General features: G+C 33.8%; 1 protein-coding gene across 2 annotated transcripts in view; it reads left to right on the forward strand.

Annotated features, from left to right (window-relative positions):
* Window positions 1-25,324, forward strand: part of LRRIQ3 (leucine rich repeats and IQ motif containing 3) — a 199,303-nt gene that overhangs the window by 21,257 nt on the left and 152,722 nt on the right. Inside the window, exons 3-4 of one of the 2 annotated variants that reach the window (XM_061121611.1) lie at window positions 3,328-3,651; window positions 21,403-21,536. In XM_061121611.1, coding sequence (XP_060977594.1) covers window positions 3,328-3,651; window positions 21,403-21,536 — 458 coding nt within the window. Of the gene's footprint in view, window positions 1-614; window positions 3,241-3,327; window positions 3,652-21,402; window positions 21,537-25,324 lie in introns of those variants that run through there. The other variant, XR_009689184.1, reaches the window with a different exon arrangement.

The raw sequence follows: 25,324 nt of genomic DNA on the forward strand, positions 1-25,324 counted from the left end.
AGTATTTCTCCCAGGTAGTCTTTTGTGTGAAATATAAACAATTCAGAACTAAATAAAAAATAAATATATAAACACAAATATAAGCAAACACTTAATTTAACCATTTAATAAACATTTTAAATATAATCAAACATTTGTAATTTAAAATATGTAAACCATCAGTGTGTGATTTGGTTTATTTTACTTCTTAAATCCATAGTCTTGATTAAGACTACTTCTTGACTGCTTAATTTTTTTAATGACATATACTTGACATACAGCATTATATTGATTTCAAGTGTATGACATAATGATTCAGCATTTGTGTATATTGCAAAATAATTACAGTAAGTCAAGTTAGCATCCTTCCCTAAAGAATTATAATTTTTCCTTCATGATGAAAACTTTTATTATTATTATCTATTTTCTTAACGACTTCCAAATATATAATCCTGTATTATTAGCTATACTCACGCTGTTGAATATTATTGAATATATCCCCAGGACTCATTTATCTTATAATTGAAAATTTGTATCTTTTTAGCACCTTCACATTTCCCCCACCTCCTCTGCCTCTGAATCACTGATACATCCTCTGTAACAGTTTGTTTTTTGTTTGTGTTTTGTTTTTTCAGATTCCACCTGAGTGAGATCACATGGTATTTGTTTTTCTCTCTGACTTATTTCATTTAGGGTAATGCCCTGAAAGTACACCATGTTGTTTCAAATGGCATGATTTTATTCTTTTTTTTGTGAATCAATAATATTACACTGGATGTATATATCACATTTTCTTTATTTACTCTTCCATAGACAGCAGCAGACAGACATTTTGGTTGCTTTCATGTCTTGGCTATTATAATTAATGCTGCAGTGAACATGGGAGTGTGTGTGTCTATTTGAGCTAGTATTTTCTCTTCCTTGTAATAAGTTTCCAGAAATATAATTGCTGGGTCATATGGAAGCTTTACTTTGAATTTTTTGAGGAACCCCTGCTGTTTACCTAGTGACTACACCAATTTACAATCCTCCAAACACTGCACAGGGTTCCCTGTTCTCCACATCCTTGCCAACACTTTATTTTTTGTCTTTTTGATAATAGCTATTCTCACAGGCATGAGAATGGTCCCGTGGTTTCAATATGCATTTCCCTGATGATTGGTGTTGCTGAGTATCTTTTGATGTACCTGCTGGCCACCGCTATATCTTATTTGGAAAAAGCATTGCCTTAGATCCTTTGCCTATTTTTTAGTTGGATTTTTTTTTCCTATTCTTGTATGAGTTCTTTATAGAGTTTTGATGTTAGACTCATCTCAGATGTGATTTGCAAATATTTTCCCCCATTCAGTAGGTTCCCTTTTCTTTTTATTGATGGTTTCCTTTATGTGCAGAAGCTTTTTAGTTTGAGTTCATTTCACTGTATTCAGTTTTGAGTTTTTTGCCTTTACTTTTGGTGTCAAATTGAAAAAAACTATCACCAAGACCCATAACAAGGTGCTTACCACCAGTGTTTTCTTCTAGGAATTTTATGGTTTCAGATTGTGCCTTCAAATCTTTAATTCATGTTGAGTTTACTTTTGTGTATAGCATAAGATAGTGGTCAAATTTCATTCTTTCACATGTGCTTGTCCCATTTTTCCAACACAATTTATTGAAGAAACTGCTCTTTTCCTAGTGTATGCTCTTGACTCCTTTTTTGTAAATAAATTGATCTTTACTGTAAATCCATTTTGTAAATCAGTGTGTGGGTTTATTCATGGGATGTGTTTCTGTTCCATTGACCTGTTTTTTTTAAATGCCAGTACCAGTCTGTTTTTTTTTTTTTTTTTTTTTACTGTAGCTTTATATTGTACTTTGAATTCAGGAAGTGTGAAGGCGCCAAATTCATTCTTTCTCAAGGTTTTTGCCTATTTGAGTGTTTTTTAGTTTCATACAAATATTAGGATTATTTGTTCTATTTATGTTAAAAGTGCCACTGGAATTTTGGCATGGCTTTTGTTGAATCTGTAGGTTGCTTTGGGTAGTATAAATGTTATAACAGCATTAATTCTTACAGCCCACAAGGACAGAATATCTTTCAGTTTATTTGTATTCTTCAATTACTTTTCAATATGTCTTATAATTTTCAGTGTATATGCATATCTTTCACCTCATTGGTTAAATTTATTTCTAAGTATTTTTACTATTTTGATGTAATTGTGAATGAGATTATTTTATTAATTTCCCTTTCTAATATTTAATAGCTCAGGCATAGAAAGCATAACTTTGTGTATTGATTTTGTATTCTGAAATGTTAATTGATTTTGTTTATTCTGAGGGTTATTTTCTGTAGTATTTAGGGTTTTCTGTATACAGGCATGCTGTATTTTAGAGGGTATCACTTTATTACACTTTGCAAGTACTACATTTTTTACAAATTTAAGATTTGTGGAAATCCTACATTATCAGATGATGATTAGCAATTTCTAGCAATAAAGTATTTTTTACATCTAGACATAATGTTATTGCACACTTAATAGACTAATATAGTGTAAACAATTTTAATATGCAATGGGAAACCAAAAAAAAAGCCCTTCTTTATTGCAATGTTTGCTATATTGCAGTAGTCTGAAACCAATTGCACAATATCTCTGAGGTGTGAATGTAGGTCGTTTAATTCACAAAAAGTGATAATTTTACTTTTTCCTCTCCAATTAGGATGCCTTTGTTTCTTCTTCTTGCCTAATTGCTTTGACTAGGACTTCTAGGTCCCAGTGCCATGTTGAATGAAAATGCAAAACTGGGCATCTTTGTCTTATTCTTGCTGTTAGAGGGAAAGATTTTATCTTTTTACCATTGAGAATGATGTTAGTTGTAAGCTTGTCATATATGGCCTTTACTATGTGGAGGTACATTCCTTCTATACTCTTTATTGAGAGTTTTAACTATAACTGGATGTTGAATTTTGGCAAATACCTTTCTTGTATCTGTTGAGATGACTATATGATTTTTTATTCTTCATTTTTGTTAATGTGGAGTATCACACTGATTGATTTGACCCCTTAAGTTATCATGTAAGGAAAATATTTTTGAAAAGATTAAAAAGTCTACTTATTACAAAGGAATTTTTATTGAATGGATTATATGTTTGTTTATTTAATTACACTAGTAATTACAGATACCTAATGTATTTTAGTTTGCCCCAGTCATCCTTTGGATAATTAGAAATTGCATTTTTGTTTACTAATGAGAAACTTGTTATTTGAATTGAATATTATATTATAGAAGATGTTTAAAGTTTTTCCTTTTTTCCATATAATTCAGGGACAATTGGTATTTGTATTTAAAGTATTACTATTATTGCTTCAGATAAAGAGTCTACCAGATACCAAATTTTGGAGTGGATTGAAGAATCTAAAACTTCTCTTTCTACATGACAATGGGTTTGCAAAGTTAAAGAATGTATGTATGTTATCTGCCTGTCCGAGACTCATTGCCCTCACTATGTTTGATTGTCCAGTAAGCCTTAAAAAAGGATATAGACATGTTCTTGTCAACAGTATATGGACTCTCAAAGCATTGGATCATCATGTGATTTCTGATGAAGAAATAATTCAAAACTGGCATCTTCCTGAAAGATTCAAGACATATAACCACCGACTTCTCTTTAATTTCTGCTCTGCTTTGAAAAAGGTAGTTGGCTTCATTTGTGTTTCATTTTAAATAAATGAAGTAAAACCTTAACTTCTAATTTCTATTACCTAAATTATATAAATCAGTATTTTTATCACTTACATGAAATATCAGAAACTAGTGAATATATTATCATACTAATGTCTTATAACAAAATTTATAAAAGCTTATGTGTCTGCTGGTAAAAATTACTGATCATGGGATTACCAAATTGTGGAGAAACAAATATTTAACATTTTGAGGGCTCTCCATTATGTTTAATAGCTTTAAGAAGGTATAGCTTACATGCTATAAAATTTACCCATTTTACATGTATGAGTCCATAATTTTGGTAAATTGCAGTGCTGTATAACTGTCTTCACAATCCAGTGTTAGAAATTTCCACCACTCCCAAAATTCTCCTTCTTCCCATTTGCAGTTAACCCCCACTGTTACCTTGGTCTTAGGTAACCATTTGTCTATTTCTGTCTCTGTAAATTTGTTTCTCTAAACACTTTCTCTATTTATATTTTAATTCAGAAAACATTTATTAAACATCTTTCTACAGCATGCTAGACAGTATAAGGAATACATATACAAAGATGAATGTAGAATAAAATATTTCCTTACTGGGAGCTGATAGACTACATGGGATGAAAAATAATTACTAAGAAAATATAACAGGGCCCAATATCTGGGCCTGTTATTGAGGATCCCAGAAACTTTTTGTTTTTATAGATTATATCCATAGATATTAATGTATTGAAAATTAAAAGAGAATTTTCAAATATATACTTAAGTCATTTGAAATAACAAACCCATTTTATAAACACATTTTATGAAAAAATATACTTTCCAAAATAAAAATAATTAGAAGAATGACATTGTTTTACATTTTTGTATATATCTTCAATATCTGTCTTAATTAAACACAGATATTTTTCATATCTACTTCTGCATTTAAACTATTGCAAAATGTTGTTTTGACTGAAGTAAATAAAGAAAATATGTCCTCATACAGATATGTAATTAGAAAAAGAAGGCCCTCATGGGTCTTTGAAGGGTCTTGGGGCCTCCCAAGGATTCTAAAATCACTTTTGAGATTTACTGAATTATAAGAAAAAAACATTCTATTGAATCATGTCAGTTATAATTCTAAAAAGAAAGTAGTTAGGTTGAACATCCCCTGTCTGTGTTAAAATACTAAATGAGAATTAATCTAACAACTTAATTCTTTTACTCAGTAACCTAAATGCCAAAGGAGTCTATATCTGGAATCCACAGGATTTTCTTTTCTTTTTTTTTTTTAAGTAAAAGATCATCATATAGTACAGTTGTTTTTAAACATGGCTCCTCATTAGAAACACATCTGGAGCTTTTGAGAAAAATATCAATACCTGGGCATTTGTATTTTTCAAAAAATTGCAAGATAATTCTGATATGCATCTGGATTTTAAAAAGTGATTACAGGATTTGTATTAAATGATAGATTTAGTGATATAGAATTCTATTATTTTCTGTTTATCAATCATGATACAATGGTATTAAGCAAATAATAGTTATATAATAACAATAGTAAAATATGTTTATCAGTTTTCTTAATAGCCAGATAGAAAATAAAAGATAATTATATTTGCAAGCCATAATGGGAACATGATTAACCTAACAATATAAAATAATTGCATACAATTTGGGGGGTCTCTTGGAGTGATTGGTAAGTGGAAATGCATACATACACATGTTTTCATCTGCCCAGCCAGTCTGTGTCTTTGGGTTTATACATTTAATCCACTTACACTTAAGGTGATTATCAGTATATATGATCCTATTACCATTTTCTAAATATTTTTGGGTTTATTTTTTGTAAGTGTTTTCCTTCTCTTGTGTTTCTTGTTTAGAGAAATTCCTTTAGCTTTTGTTGTAAAGCTGGTTTTGTGGTGCTGAATCTCTTAACTTTTGCCTGTTTGGATAGCTTTTGATTTCTCTATTAAATCTAAGCAAGAGTCTTGCTGGGTAGAGTATTCTTAGTTTAGGTTCTTTCCTTTCATCACTTTAAATATTCTGACCTTCTCCTCTGATTTGTAAAGTTTCTGTTGAGAAATCAACTGAAAACATTATCGAAGTTCCTTGTATGTTACTTGTCATTTTTCCCTTGTTGCTTTTGACATTTTTGTCTTTATCTTTAATTTTCATCATTTTGATTACTATGTCTCAGTGTGTACCTCCTTGGGTTTATCCTGTGTGGGACTCTCTGCACTTCTTGGACTTGGTTGACTATTTCCTTCCCCATTTTTAGGGAAGTTTTCAGCTATACTTCTTCAAATATTTTCTCAGGTCCTTTCTCTCTTTTCCTTCTGGGACCCCTATAATGTGAATGTTGGTGCATCTAGTGTTGTCCCAGAGGTTCCCAAAGAGTTAATGCTTTCAAACTGTGGTGCTGAAGAAGACTCTTGAGAGTCCCTTGGATCACAAGGAGATCAAACCAGTCAATCCTAAAGAAAATCAACCCTGACTACTCATTGGAAGGACTGATGCTGAAGTTCTGATACTTCGGCCACCTGATGCAAAGAGTCAGCTCTTTGGAAAAGACCCTGATGCTGGGAAAGATTGAGGACAGGAGGAGAAGGGGATGACAGAGGATGAGAGGTTGGATGGCATTGCTGACTCAGTGAACACAATGTTGAACAAACTCTGGGAGATATGGAGGACAGGGAAGCCTGGTATGCTGTTGTCCATGGGGTTGCAGAGTAAGACACAACTGAGTGAAACAACAAGAAATCAATTACAAGGGAAAACAGGAAAATTCACAATTATGTGGAGATTAAAAAACTTAAAACAACCAATGTATTGAAAAAAAAATCTTAGAATGACAACTAATAGGATATAGTTAAAGCTGTTTAGAGGGCATTTTACAGTGATAGATGCTTACATTAAAAAAGAGAACTCAAATGAACAATCTAACTTTACACCCCAAGGAACTAGAAAAAGAAGAACAAATTAAACCAAATTTTGTGAGAAGAAGGAAATACCAGAAATAAATGAAATAGAGATTAAAAAGACTACAGAAAAGATAAATGAAACCAAGAGATTTATTTTTTGAAAAGATAAACAAAATAGACAAACTCTTTGTTATACTTGAGAGAGAGGATCCAAGGAAGTAAGATTAGAAAGAAAGAGGAGACATCACAGTTGATACCACACAAATACAGAAGATTATGAGAGACTGATATAAGTAATTGTATGCCAACAGACAACCTAGAAATGGATACATTCCTAGAAGCATACAACTTATTAAGACTAAATCATGAAGAAATTAAAAAAAAAATTAAGGCACTAATTATGAGCAGGGAGATTGAATCAGTAATCAAAAGTCTCCTAACAGAAAAATTTAGAACCAGATGGCTTCACTGGTAAATTCTACCAAATATTTAAGGAGAAACTAATACCATTTTTTCTGATACTTTTCAAAATGAAATAGAATCTAAAGGAACACTTAGCTAAAGCCAAAACAATATGAGGATACTAGAAGAAAAGAAAATTACAGATCAATATCCATGATGAATATGGATGCAAAACCCTCAACAGAATGTTAGCAAGCTGAGTTCACTAATATATTAAAAAGACCATACATCATGATGAGGTGGGATTTATCCCTGGGATAAAAATATCTCTTGTGAATATAAGCACAAAAATCTTAAACAAAACCTTAGCAAATATAATTTAGCATATGTAAGAAGAATTATATATGATGTGCAAGTAGAACTTGTTTCAGGGATGCACAGCTGGTTCAATAGTTGAAAATGAATTAATGTAATCTCCCATATCAAAAGACTCAAGAATGTTTTCTTCCTAAGACTGGGAACAAAACAGATGGCTGTTCTTATTTCTCTTGTCAACATGGCTGCTGGTAAGCCGAGGTGGTGCAATAAAGTGAAAAAAGGAAAAAAAGAAACATACAGATGAGAAAAGAAGAAATAAATTATTTGCAGATGAAATGATCACCTGTGTGGAAAATGCCACAGAATCTACCAAAAATTTTCTTTAAACTAAAAAATGAGCTTAGCAGGGCTGCAGGGTGTTAGCTAAACAAAAATCAATCCTATTTCTGTGTACTAACAGTGAGTACATGGTCACCTAAATTAAATACATATTGTCATTTATAATCACTCAAAAATGAAATACTTAGATGTAAATAACAATATGAACAGAACTTGATGGAGAAAATATAGCTTTTTCAATAAATGTTACTTGGAACAGTTGGACATACATAGACAGACACACACACACACAAGAGATGAACTTCCTTAAGTTTTACGACTCAAAAAAATTAACTCAAATTGGATCTTGGAGTTAAACGTAAAAACTTATTTTAGAAAAAATAAAATTGAGGGAAATTTTTAGGATCTAGGTTGAGGCAAAGACAGACCTGATACTAAAAGCACAATCTTTAAAAAGCAAAAATGGTAAAGTGAACTTCATCAGTTGTTTAAAATAGTCTGTAAAAGACCCTATTAAGTGAATGAAAAGATAAGCTCAGAGTCAGGGAAAGTATTTGGAAGTAAACTTTTAAAAATGATAATAGGAGCGGTCCTAAGATGACAGAGGAATAGGATGGGGAGACCACTTTCTCCTCCACAAATTCATCGAAAGAACATTTGAACACTGAGCAAATTCCACAAAAGACTTCTGGATTCTGGCCGAGGACATCAGGTATCCAGAAAGGCAGCCCATTGTCTTCAAAAGGAGATGGAGAAGTCTTGAGGTTACTGTAAGAATAAGACTGAAATTCGGGGGCCGGAGGCTTAAGTTCAAAACCCGAGAACACCAGAGAACTCCTGACTCCAGGGAACATTAATCGATAAGAGCTCATCCAAAAGCCTCCATACCTACACTGAAACCAAGCACCACCCAAGAGCGAACAAGTTCCAGAGCAAAACATACCACCCAAATTCTCCAGCAACGCAGGAATGTAGCCTTGAGCTTCAATATACAGGCTGCCTAAACTCACACCAAATTCATTGACATCTCAAAACTCACTACTGGACACTTCAGTGCACTCCAGAGAGAAGAAATCCAGCTCCACCTACCAGAACACTGACACAAGCTTCCCTAACCAGGAAACCTTGACGAGCCACCCAGCCAACCGCACCCACAGCGAGGAACCTCCACAATAAAGAAGAACCACAAACTGCTAGAATACATAAAGGCCACCCCAAATACAGCAATATAAACAATATGGAAAGGCAGAGAAATACCCAGCAGGTAAAGGAACATGATAAATGCCCACCAAACCAAACAAAAGAGGAAGAGATAGGGAATCTATGTGATAAAGAATTTCAAATAATGATAGTGAAAATGATCCAAAATCTTGAAAACAAAATGGAGTTACAGATAAATAACCTGGAGACAAGGATTGAGAAGATGCAAGAAGTGTTTAACAAGTACCTAGAAGAAATAAAAATGAGTCAATATGTAATGAATAATGCAATAAATGAGATAAAAAAACACTCTGGAGGGAACCAACAGTAGAATAATGGAGGCAGAAGACAGGATAAGTGAGGTAGAAGATAGAATGGTAGAAATAAATGAAGCAGAGAGGAAAAAAGAACAAAGAATTAAAAGAAATGAGGGCAACCTCAGAAACCTCTGGGACAATGTGAAACGCCCCAACATTCAAATCATAGGAGTCACAGAAGAAGAAGACAGAAAGAAATACCATGAGAAAATACTTGAGGAGAAAATAGTTGAAAAATTCCCTAAAATGAGGAAGGAAATAGTCACCCAAGTTGAAGAAACCCAGAGAGTCCCAAACAGGATAAACCCAAGGCAAAACACCCCAAGACACATATTAATCAAATTAACAAAGATCAAACACAAAGATCAAATATTAAAAGCAGCAAGGGAAAAACAAATAACACACAAGGAGATTCCCATAAGGATAACAGCCAATCTTTCAATAGAAACTCTTCAGGCCAAAAGAGAATGGCAGGACGTACTTAAAGTGATGAAAGAGAAAAACCTACAACCCAGATTACTGTACCTGGCAAGGATCTCATTCAAACATGAAGGAGAAATCAAAAGCTTTACAGACAAACAAAAGCTGAGAGAATACAGCACCACGAAACCAGCTCTCCAACAAATGCTAAAGAATCTTCTCTAGACAGGAAACACAGAAAGGGTGTATAAACTCGAACCCAAAATAATAAAGTAAGTGGCAATGGGATCATACTTATCAATAATTACCTTAAATGTAAATGGGTTGAATGCCCCAACCAAAAGACAAAGACTGGCTGAATGGATACAAAAATAAGACCCTTTATATGTTGTCTACAAGAGACACATCTCAAAACAAGGGACACATACAGACTGAAAGTGAAGGGCTGGAAAAAGATATTCCATACAAATAGAGACCAAAAGAAAGCGGGAGTAGCAGTACTCATATCAGATAAAATAGACTTTGAAATAAAAGCTGTGAAAAGAGACAAAGAAGGACACTGCATAATAATTAAAGGATCAATCCAAGAAGAAGATATAAAAATCTTATAAGTATATATGCACCCAATATAGGAGCACCACAATATGTAAGGCAAATGCTAACAAATATGAAAGGGGAAATTAACAATAACACAATAATAGTGGGAGACTTTAATACCCCATTCACACCTATGGATAGATCAATTAAACAGAAATTTAACAAGGAAACACAAACTTTAAATGATACAATAGACCAGTTAGACCTAATTGATATCTATAGGACATTTCACCCCTAAACAATGATTTTCACCTTTTTCTGAAGTGTACATGGAAGCTTCTCAAGGATAGATCACATCCTGGGCCATAAATCTAGCCTTGGTAAATTAAAAAAAAAAAAAAAAAAATCATTCCAAGCATCTTCTCTGACCACAGTGCAGTAAGATTAGAGGTCAATTACAGAAGAAAAACTATTAAAAATTACAACATATGGAGGCTGAACAACACGCTGCTGAATAACTGACAAATCACAGAAGAAATCGAAAAAAAGAAAGTATGCATAGAAACGAATGAAAATGAAAACACAACAACCCAAAACCTATGGGACACTGTAAAAGCAGTGCTAAGGGGAAGGTTCATAGCATACAGGCTTACCTCAAGAAATAAGAAAAAAGTCAAATAAATAACCTAACTCTACACCTAAAGCAACTAGAAAGGAAAAAATGAAGAACCCCAGGGTTAGTAGAAGGAAAGAAATGTTAAAAATTAGGGCAGAAACAAATGTAAAAGAAACAAAAGAGACCATAGCAAAAATCAACAAAGCCAAAAACTGGTTTTTTGAGAAGATAAATAAAATTGACAAACCATTAGCCAGACTCATCAAGAAACAAAGGGAGAAGAATCAAATCAATGAAATTAGAAATGAAAATTGAGAAATCGCAACAGACAACACAGAAATATGAAAGATCATAAGAGACTACTATCAGCATCTATATGCCAATAAAATGGACAACTTGGATGAAAGGGACAAATTCTTAGAAACTTTCCAAAACTGAACTAGGAAGAAATAAAAAAAATCTTAACAGACCCATCAAAACATGGAAATTGAAACTGTAATCAGAAATCTTCCAACAAACAAAAGCCCAGGACCAGACGGCTTCACAGCTGAATTCTACCAAAAATTTAGAGAAGAGCTAACACCTATCCTACTCAAACTCTTCCAGAAAATTGCAGAAGAAGGTAAACTTCCAAACTCATTCTATGAGGCCACCATCACCCTAATACCAAAACCAGACAAAGATGCCACAAAAAAAAGAAAACCAGAGGCCAATATCACTGATGAACATAGATGCAAAAAATCCTTAAAAAAACTCTAGCAAACATAATCCAACAATTTATTAAAAAGATCATTCATCATGACCAAATGGACTTTATCCCAGGGATGCAAGGAGTCTTCAATATATTCAAATAAATCAATGTAATACACCACATTAACAAATTGAAAGATAAAACCATATGATTATCTCAATAGATGCAGAGAAAGCCTTTGACAGAATTCACCATCCATTTATGATAAAAACTCTCCAGAAAGCAGGAATAGAAGGAACATACCTCAACATAATAAAAGCTATATATGACAAACCCACAGCAAACATTATCCTCAATGGTGAAAAATTGAAAGCATTTCCTCTAAAGTCAGGAATAAGACAAGGGTGCCCACTCTCAACACCACTATTCAACATAGTTTTGGAAGTATTGGCCACAGCAATAAGAGCAGAAAAAGAAGTAAAAGGAATCCAGATTGGAAAAGAAGTAAAACTCTCACTGTTTGCATATAACGTGATCCTCTACATAGAAAATCCAAAAGACTCCACCAGAAAATTACTAGAGCTAATCAATTGAATATAGTAAAGTTACAGGATATAAAATTAACACACAGAAATCCCTTGCATTCCTATACACTAACAATGAGAAAACAGAGAAATTAAGGAAACAATTCCATTCACCATTGCAACAAAAAGAAAAAAAATACTTAGGAATATATCTACCTAAAGAAACAAAAGACCTATATATAGAAAACTGCAAAATACCAATGAAAGAAATCAAAGAGGACACAAATAGGTGGAGAAATATACCATGTTCATGGATTGGAAGAATCAATATAGTGAAAATGAGTATACTACCCAAAGCAATCTATAGATTGAATGCAATCCCTATCAACTACCAACAGTATTTTTCACAGAACTAGAACAAATGATTTCACAATTTGTATGGAAATACAAAAAACCTCGAATAGCCAAAGCAATCTTAAGAAAGAAGAATGAAACTGGAGGAATCAACCCGCCTGACTTCAGGCTCTACTACAAAGCCACAGTCATCAAGACATTATGGTACTGGCACAAAGACAGAAATATATATCAATGGAACAAAACAGAAAGCCCAGAGATAAATCCACATACCTATGGACACCTTTTCTTTGACAAAGGAGGCAAGAATATACAATGGAGAAGACAATCTCTTTAACAAGTGGTGATGGGAAAACTGGTCAATTGCTTGTAAAAGAATGAAACTAGAACAATTTCTAACACCATACACAAAAATAAATTCAAAATGGATTAAAGATCTAAACATAAGACCAGAAACTATAAAACTCTTAGAGGAAAACAGGCAAACACCCTCTGATATAAATCACAGCAGGATCCTCTATGACCCACCTCCCAGAGTAATGGAAATAAAAGCAAAAATAAACAAATATGACCTAATTATACTTAAAAGCTTTTGCACAACAAAGGAAACTGTAAGCAAGTTGAAAAGCGAGCATTCAGAATGGGAGAAAATAATAGAAATGAAGGAACTGACAAAGAATTAACCTCAAAAATATACAAGCAACTCCTGCAGCTCAATTCCAGAAAAATAAATGACCCAATCAAAAAATGGGCCAAAGAACTAAACAGACATTTCTCTAAAGAAGACATACAGTTGGCTGAGAAACACATAAAAGGATGCTCAACATCACTCATTATCAGAGAAATGCAAATCAAAACCTCGATGAGGTACCATTTCATGCCAGTCAGAATGGCTGCTATCCAGAAGTCTATAAGCAATAAATGCTTGGATGTGGAGAAAAGGGAACCCTCTTACACTGTTGGTGGGAATGCAAACTAGTACAGCCACTATGGAGAACAGTGTGGAGATTCCTTCAAAAACTGGAAATAGAACTGCCATATGATCCAGCAATGCCACTGCTAGGCATACACACTGAGGAAACCAGAATTTGAAAGAGACACGTGTACCTCATTGTTCATCATGGCACTGTTTATAATAGCCAGGACATGGAAGCAACCTAGATGTCCATCAGCATACAAATGGATAAGAAAGCTGTGGTACATATACACAATGAAATATTACTCAGCCATTAAAAAGAATACCTTTGAATCAGTTCTGATGAGGTGGATAAAACTGGAGCCTATTATGCAGAGTGAAGTAAGCCAGAAAGAAAAACATCAGTACTGTATACTAACGCATATATATGGAATTTAGAAAGATAGTAATGATAACCCTATATGCGAGACAGCAAGAGACACAGATGTATAGAACAGTCTTTGGACTCTCTGGGTGAGGGCGAGGGTGGAATGATTTTGGGAGAGTAGCATTGAACCATGTATATTATCATATGTGAAACGGATTGCCAGTCCAGTTTCAATGCATGGGACAGGGTGCTCGTGGCTGGTGCACTGGGATGACCCAGAGGGATGGGGTGGGGAGGGAGGGGGAGTGGGTTCAGGATGGGGGGAAAATGATAATAGGTACTTCAAGTGGTGGAAATTTGTTTAAAGTTTTTTATTCTTGTACTTTCATCTGTCCTAAAAATTTTCGTGTTTTATTATTATGGTTCTAAATATTTTTTGTTGTTATTTAATGTTACTTAGTTCAGGTGAAATATTTTAATTGGTGAATTGTCTAAAGTTTGTTCCCAAAGTGTTTACCAGTGATCCTTAGAAATGTTGATTTAAAATAATATAAAATCTTTCTAGCCTTTGTGGGGAGTTTCAGAGATACTCACCATTTCATGTGAATGTTGAAGTGAATATGTTACAGATGGAATAAAAAGGTGAATACTCCATGTGTTTATTCTTTGTGAAATAAATACTTCTGGGAGTAGCACGATTTACATTTTTCAGTTATGCTGAGACGAATGTGTCAAGTCAGTAAATTCTGATGGAAAAATTACAAATAGAATTTTAAAAGAGTATAGGGAATAGATACATACGAAAGAAATAAAAACGGGGAAAAGGAAGAAAAAATAAGTACAGGTGTATTTAGAATATCAGATTAATTGGGAATCTCTTTGTGTAATATATACAATCTGAAAAGAATGTAGTTTGAAAATTTGTTTTTTATGCTACACTTCGTGTTAAGAACACAGAGTACTATCTTCCATATGAATCATGTTTACAAAATTCTTACCTTTCTTGGAAATGCCTTGTTATGCTCTATGTAAGGATTTGCAGTAGCCACTTTTTCATTCCAAGATTACAATGGCAAGTGGGAGAATACAGATATTTCATTATTTTATCATCTGTTTTGTTGATTCTTGATAATACTTTCTGTAAATGTGTGTTGTCCTTTGGCAAGCTTTTACTGTAATTCTTTAATTCATTTTATTGAGTTGAAAATATTAGTTTACAGTTAATTTCTTAATTTTGTTATGTTTAAACCAATTGCTTAGTAAATTCCGGTAATAATTTGTTAAGTATCAAATAGGATAAGGTATACAGAAGTCCTTAAGCTGTTGACAGATGACCTTATTTGGATGCTTGAAATGTTTTAGCACTGTTCTATGTGCTTTACAAATATTTTCTCACAAAACCCCAATGAAGTTTTCTCTATTTTACAGATGATTAATAGGGGACAGATGGGTTACTTACCCTAGACTGCATAGTTAGCAAGTGGTAGAAATGGAATTTAAACCTAGGCAGTTTTTCTTTAGAGTCATCACTCATTTTGTAGAGGAAATATGCATTACTTTCCCTTAGAAGATACATCCATTTGTCCTCAGCTATCAAATGGTTTATGGCATTTGTACACGTTTGCAATGATGTCTTTTTTTTTTTTTTTTTTTTAATGTGGAGTGTAGTTGCTTTATAATGTTGTGGTAGTTTCTGCTATACCTCAAAGTGAATCAAGCACACATAGACATACATACCCTCTTCCTTGGATTTTCTTCTCATTTATGTCACCAAAGAGCACTGAGTAAAATTCCCTGCAGTATACAGTAGGTGATATCTTTATTGGCATTTTACAGCATAATTGTTTTGGGACATCATAAATCTTGACTATTTTCTAGAGGTTACTTGGTTTTTGGCAGAGACTCCTATCCCACCCACAGCTGATTATGCTCTTTATTTCTTGAAAGAGAGGGATTATCCGTACCTTGGAGGGAAGCAAGACTCTGCTGTAAACTGCAATGTGAGTGTGATGGTTCTCTGCTGGTGAGAACTGCAGAGTCTGACCAAGATCACTTAAACCTAGCCATCTAAATTCTTTCCTGTATTATTCTTCCTCACTTTCAAACTAGAGGAGGAAAAACAATTTTCCCTCTACCCTTCTGAGCTCTTGGCTGAGACCCTGTAATATAAGACAGGTTAACAAGAGAAAAACAAACAGAAGCTTATTAACATTTATCTCATGTGTACTGAGAAAATGCTCAGGGAGAACTGAGTATCTCCTTGAGATGGGAATTCATTCTTAATACCATCTAAATAGGGGGAAAGGGAGGGAGGGTATAGGCCTCTTATGAGACAGTAAATTATTTTTAAGAAAGACAAATGGGTCTCTAGAAGAATAGATGGGAATTTGTGACCAAATTCATTTGGTTGTGATGTCTTCTAATTTTCTCCCCTTCTAATCATCTTCTAATCTCCTTTCTTGTGATAAGACTCCTTTCCTGGTTGATAAAATATGACAATTGAATGCCTTCGGGGGAATCTGTCTTTAGATAGATAAAGGAAGTTCAGAGAGTGCCTCTCCCTGCATTTGCTGTTTTTCAAATGCCTATTACTCAATAATCAATATACAGAGCATATTTGAGGTGGCATAATTTGTTACTCTAAACACACATGCACATAACACACATACCATGAGCTCAAATGCAATGAACAAAAAACTCCATGAAGATTGGAGGAAATCACATCTTTACTAGAAACCAGTAAAGGATAAGAATTAAATAATAGATTGTATCATAGAGGTTCTTTTATACATAATGAAGAATTTTTGATACAATGAAGATATGACTGATTCAAAGGTAGGGAATGGGTCAGCCTGACTTTGAGCTATTCTTCCTGACACGTAAAACAAAATGACAGGAGCTAAAGGAGATTCTGCAAATCTCCCTATTTGTCACGGTTGACAGTAGACTAAATAACAGGTGGGATCTTTGGCTAGAAATCAGAGGATACATTTCATGGAGAGGCCCTCATACAGTCAGGGTTATAATAGCAAACTATTATAGTTTGTGGAAGGACTCATCTGTAATAGGGCAGACAGGAGTTTCAGAAAGAAGCTTAGGCTCAGCCACATAACTGAAGTAATTGACAAGCTATTAAAAAACCTCAGTATGAGAAAGCTAACCTTTGACAGCATGGCTTCACCAAATTGAGAAATGATGAGAAAAAAATGTAAAACATTGAGGTGAGTTCTAGAATACCTACTATACATGAATAGGGGTTAGAGTAGAGAAAATAAAGAAAATTAAGGAGAAGCACTAACCAAAGTGATGGGAATACCAGACCACCTTACCTATCTCTATAGAAACCTGTATGTTGGTCAACAAGCAGCAATTAGAATTGGACATAAATAACTGACTGGTTCAAAATTGGGAAAGGAGTGCCACAAGGCTGTATATTGTCATGGGCTTATTTAACTTGTGTGCAGAATGCATCATGTGAAATGCCAAGGTGGATAAATCACAAGCTGGAATCAAGATCACTGGGAGAAATACTAACAACTTTAGATATACAGATGATAACCACTCTAATGGCAGAAAGTGAGGAGGAACTAAAGGACCTGAATGATGAGTGTGAAAGAGGAGAGTGAAAAAACTGGCTTGAAACTCAGCATTCAAAAAACTTAAGATCATGGCATCTGGTCCAATCACTTCATGGCAAATAGATGGGGAAAAAGTGGAAGCAGTAAAAGATTTTATCTTCTCGGGCTCCAAAATCACTGCAAATGGTGACTGAAGCCATGAATTTAAAATATGCTTGCTCCTTGGAAGGAGAGATATGACAAACCTAGACAGCATTATTAAAAAATCAGAGACATTCCTTTGCTGACAAAGATCCATATAATCAAAGCTATGGTTTTTCCAGTAGTCGTGTATGGATGTGAGATTTGGACTGTAAATTTAGGCTGAGTGGCAAAGAATGTTGATGTGTGGTGCTGGAGAAGACTTTATTTTTTTTTGGGAGAAGACTCTTGAGAGTCCCTTGAACTTCAAGAAGATCAAATCAGTCAATCCTAAAGAAAACCCACCTTGAATATTCATTGGAAGGATTGGTGGTGGAGCTGAAGGTCCAGAATTTTGGCCACCTGATGTAAAGAGCTGATTCATTAGAAAAGACCCTGATGCTGGGAAAGATTGAAGGAAAAAAAAGAAGGGGGTGGCAGAAGATAAGACTGTTAGATATCTTCTAGGCTCAATAAACATGAATTTGAGCAAACTCCAGGAGATAGTGGAGTACTGGGGAGCCTAACATGCTGCAATCCATGGAGTCACAGAGTTGTACATGATTTAGCAACTGAACAGCAGCAGCAGTAATCCAAGGAATAATGAGAAAAAATATAGTTCTGAATATGGGACAAAATCTGTGAAAGATCTATGTATATTTTATTTAAAATTTTGAATTTCACACCTATTGTCATGGAAAAAAGCAAAACAAAAAATATTTATACTTCAGATGAGTTTTTTTTTTGTATATAAGAAGTCAAGCAGGTGGAGGTGTTGGCAATAATGGAATGTTGAAGTAGAGTAAAAAGCATGGCAAAGCCACAGAGGTGATGCTAAATGCAGTTAAGTGACAACAAGTGATTTAGTGTTCTTGGGGTTTAGAAGGCATGCTTGGGCATGACAAATGATACTGGAATCAAAAATAGGATTAATAGAGCAAAGGGAGTTACATGTAATACTAAGAATATATATAGCACAGTATGTTGTAAGATTTGGGGGAAATATTTAAGGATTTTAGATGACATGATTTTCATTTTAGAAAAAAAGTCCTATATTCTGTAATTTTGGAGTAGAGGGAAATTGAATGTAGGGAAATTAGAGGAAAGTCTATAGTTTGGACCCTAGTTTATTAGAGCTGATTTAATAAATTGGTAGTATGTATAGGTTATAGGGAACAGATTGAAGAGAGATATTTTTGATAGAACTAAGTGATTCAGTAGATGGAAAGAAGGAGAGAGAAAGAGAGTTTATTTGGTTGACAAGGTGGAAAATAATTTTAATGACTCTATCTATAATGTGGTGTGAAGTATAGATTGTGGGTGTTTTCAAATGGGGGGAAGAAATATTTCAGTTTTTGACATATAAGTAGACAAATGGAACTAGAAGTTCATTTTATAGGTTTGTAATCTAAGAGATAATTCTTGCCAGGATATATATAGGATAATCAGCATATGTGAAATAGTAAGATATGGCAAGGAAGGTGATCATTCAAAGAAACTTAGCAAAGAGAAGTGAAAAAAGAAGCAAACCTACATTATACTCTATTTAAATAGTTATAGAAAAAGAAGAAACAGGAAAACAGACTGAAAAATAAAAATCCAAAAGGTAGAAAAATTAATATGTTACTATAGCCAAGTAAGAGTTAAGTTATAAGAACAGATTGACATTGCCACAGCAAGCTTGGAGACCAATATGACAGTGTACAAGTGTCTGTTACTTAGTGATTTAATAGTCAACTGATATTTGAATGCCAGTTACAGACTAGATAGCTTACTTACTTGTAGAGATTCAGAATAAAGAAAGAGGTGTTACACTTGGTGAGTTTATGTTACAGTATAAGCTTATCAAATAAAATAACAAATCAGGACTTAAGAAGAGACTTTTTCAAAAGGATTATCTCAAGGGAGGGATAAGGGCTATTGCAATAAGGCAAATGAATATTATTGCAATAAGGAAAATGCTTCTGTTAAGGTCTGTGGCATCTTAAAGGTGATATTGTGCCTTAAAGACTGAAAAGAAGTTTTCTTTTAGAGGAGGGATTAAGGCTAGAAAGAAATGGTGTGGCTAAGTAGAGTGGAAAGACCCTGATGCTAGGAAAGATTGAGGGCAGGAGGAGAAAGGGGTGACGGAAGATGAGATGGTTGAATGGCATCATTGACTCAATGGACATGAGTTTGAGCAAACTCTGGGAGATAGTGAAGGACAGGGAAGCCTGGCATGCTGCAGTCCATGGGTTTGCAAAGACTCGGACATAGCTGAGCATGTGCTGGCTCAGGCAGAAGGTGGGGCCAAGTTCAGGCTATTAGGAGAGAGTCTTACCCAGAAGGCATTTTATTCAAACTGCTCAGTGTAAACAAAGTAGTTCCACGAATTTTTAATAGGCAAAGAGTGGGGATATAGAGAATGTGTGTCAGGGCCTTGTCAAAGATGAACAAGAGGGACATCCATAGGTATAATCTAAGTAATATAATGGAAGAATTTTTTGTATTAAATTTTCCTGAAACAAAGGGATGAGGAGGTTTCTTAACCTTCATTGTTTTCCAGGATCCCTGAAAAACAAGGCTGTTTTACAGGGCTTATGTAAAATTCAACATTGTCAAGTGTAACAAGTAACACAGGATAATATTGTAGAAAGGTATTAAACTCAGATCAATGTCAAGAAAGGCTTTTTGGAGGAAAGGACTGAGGCAGCAAAAGACTAAGATAATGAGACAAGACATTGAGAAGTGCAGTCAAGAAATGGGAATGGCATGCAAAAAGCATGGAGGTTTTTCAGGCCATTTTCAGAAATATAAGTGGTTGGATTTTGCCAGAATGGAAGGTATTATATTTAGTGTGAAGGAAGGTAATACTGTGAAGGTAAGAAGGGACTAGATCAAGGATTTTGTATGCCAAGTCAAGAAATTTGTAACTAATCTTTCAATGCTAAACCAGCGAAATATATTAAGCAAAAATGCCATATGATCAGTTTTGCATTTTGAAAGTCATACTGCATTAGTGCATATTATGATTTGGAAAGAGTAGGCAATATGGATTATTTATGCTATCAGGACATTTTTAGTAGGCTAGAGAAGTGATAAAGAGATTCAAAAAAACAATGATGGAGAACAGAAGAAGAGAGAGAGAGATCAGATATTTGGGACGTAGAATATACTGGAGCTAGCAACATTTGGATGTAAAGAAGTAAGAGAAAAAGAGAGCCTGGGATGGTTCAGAGTTTCTGGATTAGGTTTGTATGGGCAGTACCACCATTCACTAAGAGCATGTGAGAAAGCAAGTTAGGGAGGAGGATTCATATTTGGGCAAGTTGAGTTTATAGGCATATCTCATTTTATTGTGCTTTTTTATCACAAATTGAAATTGGTGGCTACCCTGCATGGAACAAGTAATAAGTGCTATTTTTAGGGGGTGGCCAGCATTTACTCACTTCATGTCTCTGTGTTATGTTCTGGTAATTCTCACAATATTTCAAAGTTTTTCATAGTTATATTTCATTATTATATATTTATGAGGATATAGGGAGTCTGTGGTTCCAAAATTTAAAAATATATAGGACCGCATATCTTAGAGATAATTTTTTAAAAGATAATATAGAAGTCTTTCCCCCAGGGAATGTACTGTCTTCCTGTAAAGTATCTAGTTAAGATGCAACAAAATTTTGAACTACCACAAGTTGTTTTATAAATCCAACATACATCAGTTTCATCTATGATGATTCGCAGAATACTTTTAAGGGTCTTTGGATATCTGTTCATGCTCCTACCTTTCAGAGATCAACATGAGTATGGGAAAAATTTTATACCTATGATAGCAGATAGAAGAATCTAGAATGGAAAAAATTATCCTCATTGATCTTGAATTTTGTGTAAAGATTTGAAATTATTTTGTGCTACTAATTCTTGATCTTATGAGCTAATAAAAATAGATTTGAAAAATGTATATGTTACTTAAGTATTATGTGTGTAAGACACCTGTGAATGTTTTAATAGTTTATACCATCAGACTAGCAAGTTAAAATATCTTTTGGAAATACTTTCATGAAATATGAATTTTAAGTAATTTTCTTTATACAGGGATCAACCTATGAAGATGAAATTGATAATATCAAATACATTATTTCAAAAATTAATGAAATTCTGGCTCATAACTCACCAGTTTTGATTATTCAAAGATGGACACGTGGTTTCTTAGTTAGGAAAAAAATGAGGTATGTTTTATTTTATTCACTATTATTAATATTGATTTAATATTAATCCATATCCATTAATTTTAATTTAATTAATGAACTAATATCAATTTTAATTGATATTAATTATTAATAAAATAATTTAATATTTAATATTGACAAAGGTCATTTCTGTAATAATATGAATTTTTTAATTCCCTGTCAAACTGGTACTTTACAGACTATTTAATTTTGAGAAAAGCATCACAGACCCTATAATACTGTAATATTTAGTATAATAAAAATTTGATTATCTTTTTTCTTTTAAAATGGCCATATAAATAACTAATCATAATTATTATTATTATTGAGTAATTCTGATAGTGTTTTAAATTAAACTTAAAAGCATTAGTAGAAAATTTAAATTAAATTTCTCTATGTAATGTGACATAATAGAAATATAAGCCATGTACAATATAAGAAAAAAGTACAAACCATGAATATATGAGAATTTTATATTTTGTTTGGATATGAAGATGGTTTTGCCAAAACATCTGCTACCACCTTAATCTACATTTTCCTTTGATTAATACTTTTCCTCTCTCTCTGTTCCATGCATCGTTTTTCAGTAGCAGACATTTTACAAATATAGGAAAATTTTTCCTATAAGACTCTCTCAACATTGTACCTGGAGAGGGAAGATAGGATACTCTATCATCAGTGTATTTGTGTTAGTCATGCAAAACAAAAACACATGAGAAAAGAAATGAACTTTCTCTTGATGCTTATTTTCAGATGCTAAATGGTAGAGTTCATAAGATAGAAATAGAACATGACCCTGAAATACAGGTAGGATTAAATAGATCTGGAGTTGGGAAACAGACATTCCTTGAGAAAGAAAGATTAGGAAGTTTCACTGAAATGATATTCAACATTCTGTGGTAAGACTGAGACTGTGTTGTCTTGTGTTAGCCTGCATATACTACATCATAGATGGCAATAGTCCTAATAGAGTATGAAAGATAAAACTGAACATAATACAGTGCCTGCAAATTCTGAAGATGAAATTCCATATACTTCTCTAACAAAGGCCAAACTGTGAGAGAGACTGGGCTTATGAATGGAGAAAAGTAAAGTGATTTGGAGTAAAAGATGTGAAAAGAATCAGGCAGTTGCTAACACGTATATATTTATTTACAATATTTTTTCTATCTCATATGTTTCAGTTAAATTGTATTTTATGTGAAATAAACATCTAATTAAATGGATTTGTCTTTAATTTATGCCCCTGAGATTGAGTTTTTCTCTCTTAGAATCAAGGTTTCCTTTGATATTCATGTACCATGAGATAATAACCTTGTACATGGAAACAGTCTGAAAATTCAGCAGGCAAGAAGAGGGTCTGAATAAGCTTTATAGGGAGATATGTCAATAGTAAAAATATATCAGTGCTTCAAGACAGAGTGATTTTAATTCTTTTCCTTTTTAAAATGCTGTTCCACTAGGTGTATTACTTAACTACTCTGGGCCTGAGTTTCCTGATACATTACTAATAAATGGTAGAGAGCAGGGGCTAATAGCAGTACTTAATTTTCTACTTGCTTGTGAGAATTGAGGTCATGAATATAACCCACATAGTATCTGGAAAATGTGAATATTCCATTCTTAATAGCTGATATATTTTTAACATCATTATTATTGTTGTTGTTCTACCTCCTGTTCTAGGCGTTATTTGTTTGCATGGGAAACAATCTTTCCTTGAATTTCTTGCTCCCTTCCAATTACATTTACTACAGCATTCACAGAGTAATCTTTCAAAATTATAAATCAAATCTTACTCACCAACTTAAAATCCTCTGGTTGCTCCTAATTTGCTTAGGGCAAACTATTGGGATATTGGCCTCTACAGTGTACATCACATACTTTAATTATCAACACTTGCAATACTCTATTGAAGTTGTCTGTATAATTATCTATATCTTATATCTACGAATATGTTACATACCCTGTATCTATATATAGTAGAATGTGCAACACATCAGATGCTCAAAAAATATTTGCTGAATTGATGAATACATTAGTAAATGGAGAGATTGTGGAAGCTAGAAAAGAGCGTAGAAAAGTATTTCTGGATTAATCTATGGGAAAACAAAAATGGAAACAACTGAGAAACATGCAAAGCTCCCCTGAGAGATACCTGTGGATTCCTATAACTTACAGGTCCAGTGATTAGTCCTCTTGTATGTCTATTTTGAGCTGTGAGAAATGTATTCCTAGGCCCAAATATTTTGTACTTTGCTTGAAATTTGTTCACTTAAACTGGTTGAAATTATATGCTGCCTTGAAATAGCATATGCTGCCTAAATTTGGAAAATCATTATGATTAATGCCATTTATCTTTTGAAGTGGTGTTATTCTAACACAAATGATATGGTAGAAGGAAGGCATACTTTTATTTTTGAATGAAATATTATGATCAGATTTGCAGCCTCCTAAACTTAAGTTAAGGTCAGCTACAGTGAGGTCACAGGGAGGATTATTAGTTGGGTCAGTGGGATGTAAAGGAAGTAAAAGAATGGTTAAAATAAGAAATAAACATTTCTTGAATGTGTGTTATATGCAAAGTACTATGTTAGGTAGTTTAATCTATTTTATATCATTTAATACAGCAGAGCTTTTGAGTTTGTCCTTTATTTTCTGTCTTATGGATGAAGAATTAAGAATTCAAAGTTGGTTGAGAGATTGGGATTTGTATCCATGGCAGAGAGCTATGCTATTCTGGACATTTTTGGTCAGTTATAAAGAGATGAAACTGTGTATGTTCAATCTCCAAACGTTGTCAGTTTAACATAGGCCAGATTTTGTGCCCTTTTAATGCTTCTTTCTGAAGCCCCAGAAACAGCTATTTTCCAAAGATCCCTAGTATTTTTAGAAGGGAATGGAATTTAGGAATGAAAGAGTGGGCAATAAATGTGTTCATGGCTACTGGAGTGTCATGGTTCTTAGGCTATTTCAATAGACAGAATAGAAAGTAGATTTTTCAACGATAAATTAATGTTGATATCTCTAATGCTATTTCAACACAGAAGGTTCTTCACTGCCGTCTTCTTTCCACATTATCTTTCCCTTCTTGCACCATGCAAATTCTGATTGCCAGTGTTATCAGTAATGTTACTGATTAGCAGAATCCTAATAAAATAGTTTCAGTATTACTATAAATGAAGTACTATCAAGAAATATTATAACTAAAATGTGCGGCAGGACTTTTGTTTTTTTTGTTTTTTGTTTTTTTGTTTTTAGATTGGAGATATATACATACATTATATGTATTGGAGAGGAAGTGGCAACCCACTCCAGTATTCTTGCCTGGAAAATTCCATGGACAGAGGAGCCTGGTGGGGCATAGTCCATGGGGTTGCAAGAGTCAGACATGAATTATTGACTTTCACTCTCACACATATACATACCCCCCCCCACACATATATATATATATACAGTTTTTATATGTTGTTATTTAGTAACTAAGTCATGTCCAACTCTTTGCAACCCCATGGACCGTAACCCACCTGGCTATCCATGGGATTCTCCAGGCAAGGATACTAGAGTGGGTTGCCATTTCCTTCTCGGGGTTTTCCCAACCCATGGGTCAACTCACATCTGCATTGAAAAGCAGATTTTTTACTATTGAGCCACCTGGGAAGCTCCATGTGTGTGTGTGTGTGTGTAATGTGTGTATTGGAGAAGGAAATGGCAACCCACTCTAGTATTCTTGACTGGAAAATCCCCTGGACAAAGGAGCCTGGTGGGCTATAGTCCGTGGGGTCAAAGAG

The sequence above is a fragment of the Dama dama genome, chromosome 20 (genome assembly GCF_033118175.1).
Source record: "Dama dama isolate Ldn47 chromosome 20, ASM3311817v1, whole genome shotgun sequence".
In the NCBI taxonomy this organism is placed as follows: domain Eukaryota; kingdom Metazoa; phylum Chordata; class Mammalia; order Artiodactyla; family Cervidae; genus Dama; species Dama dama.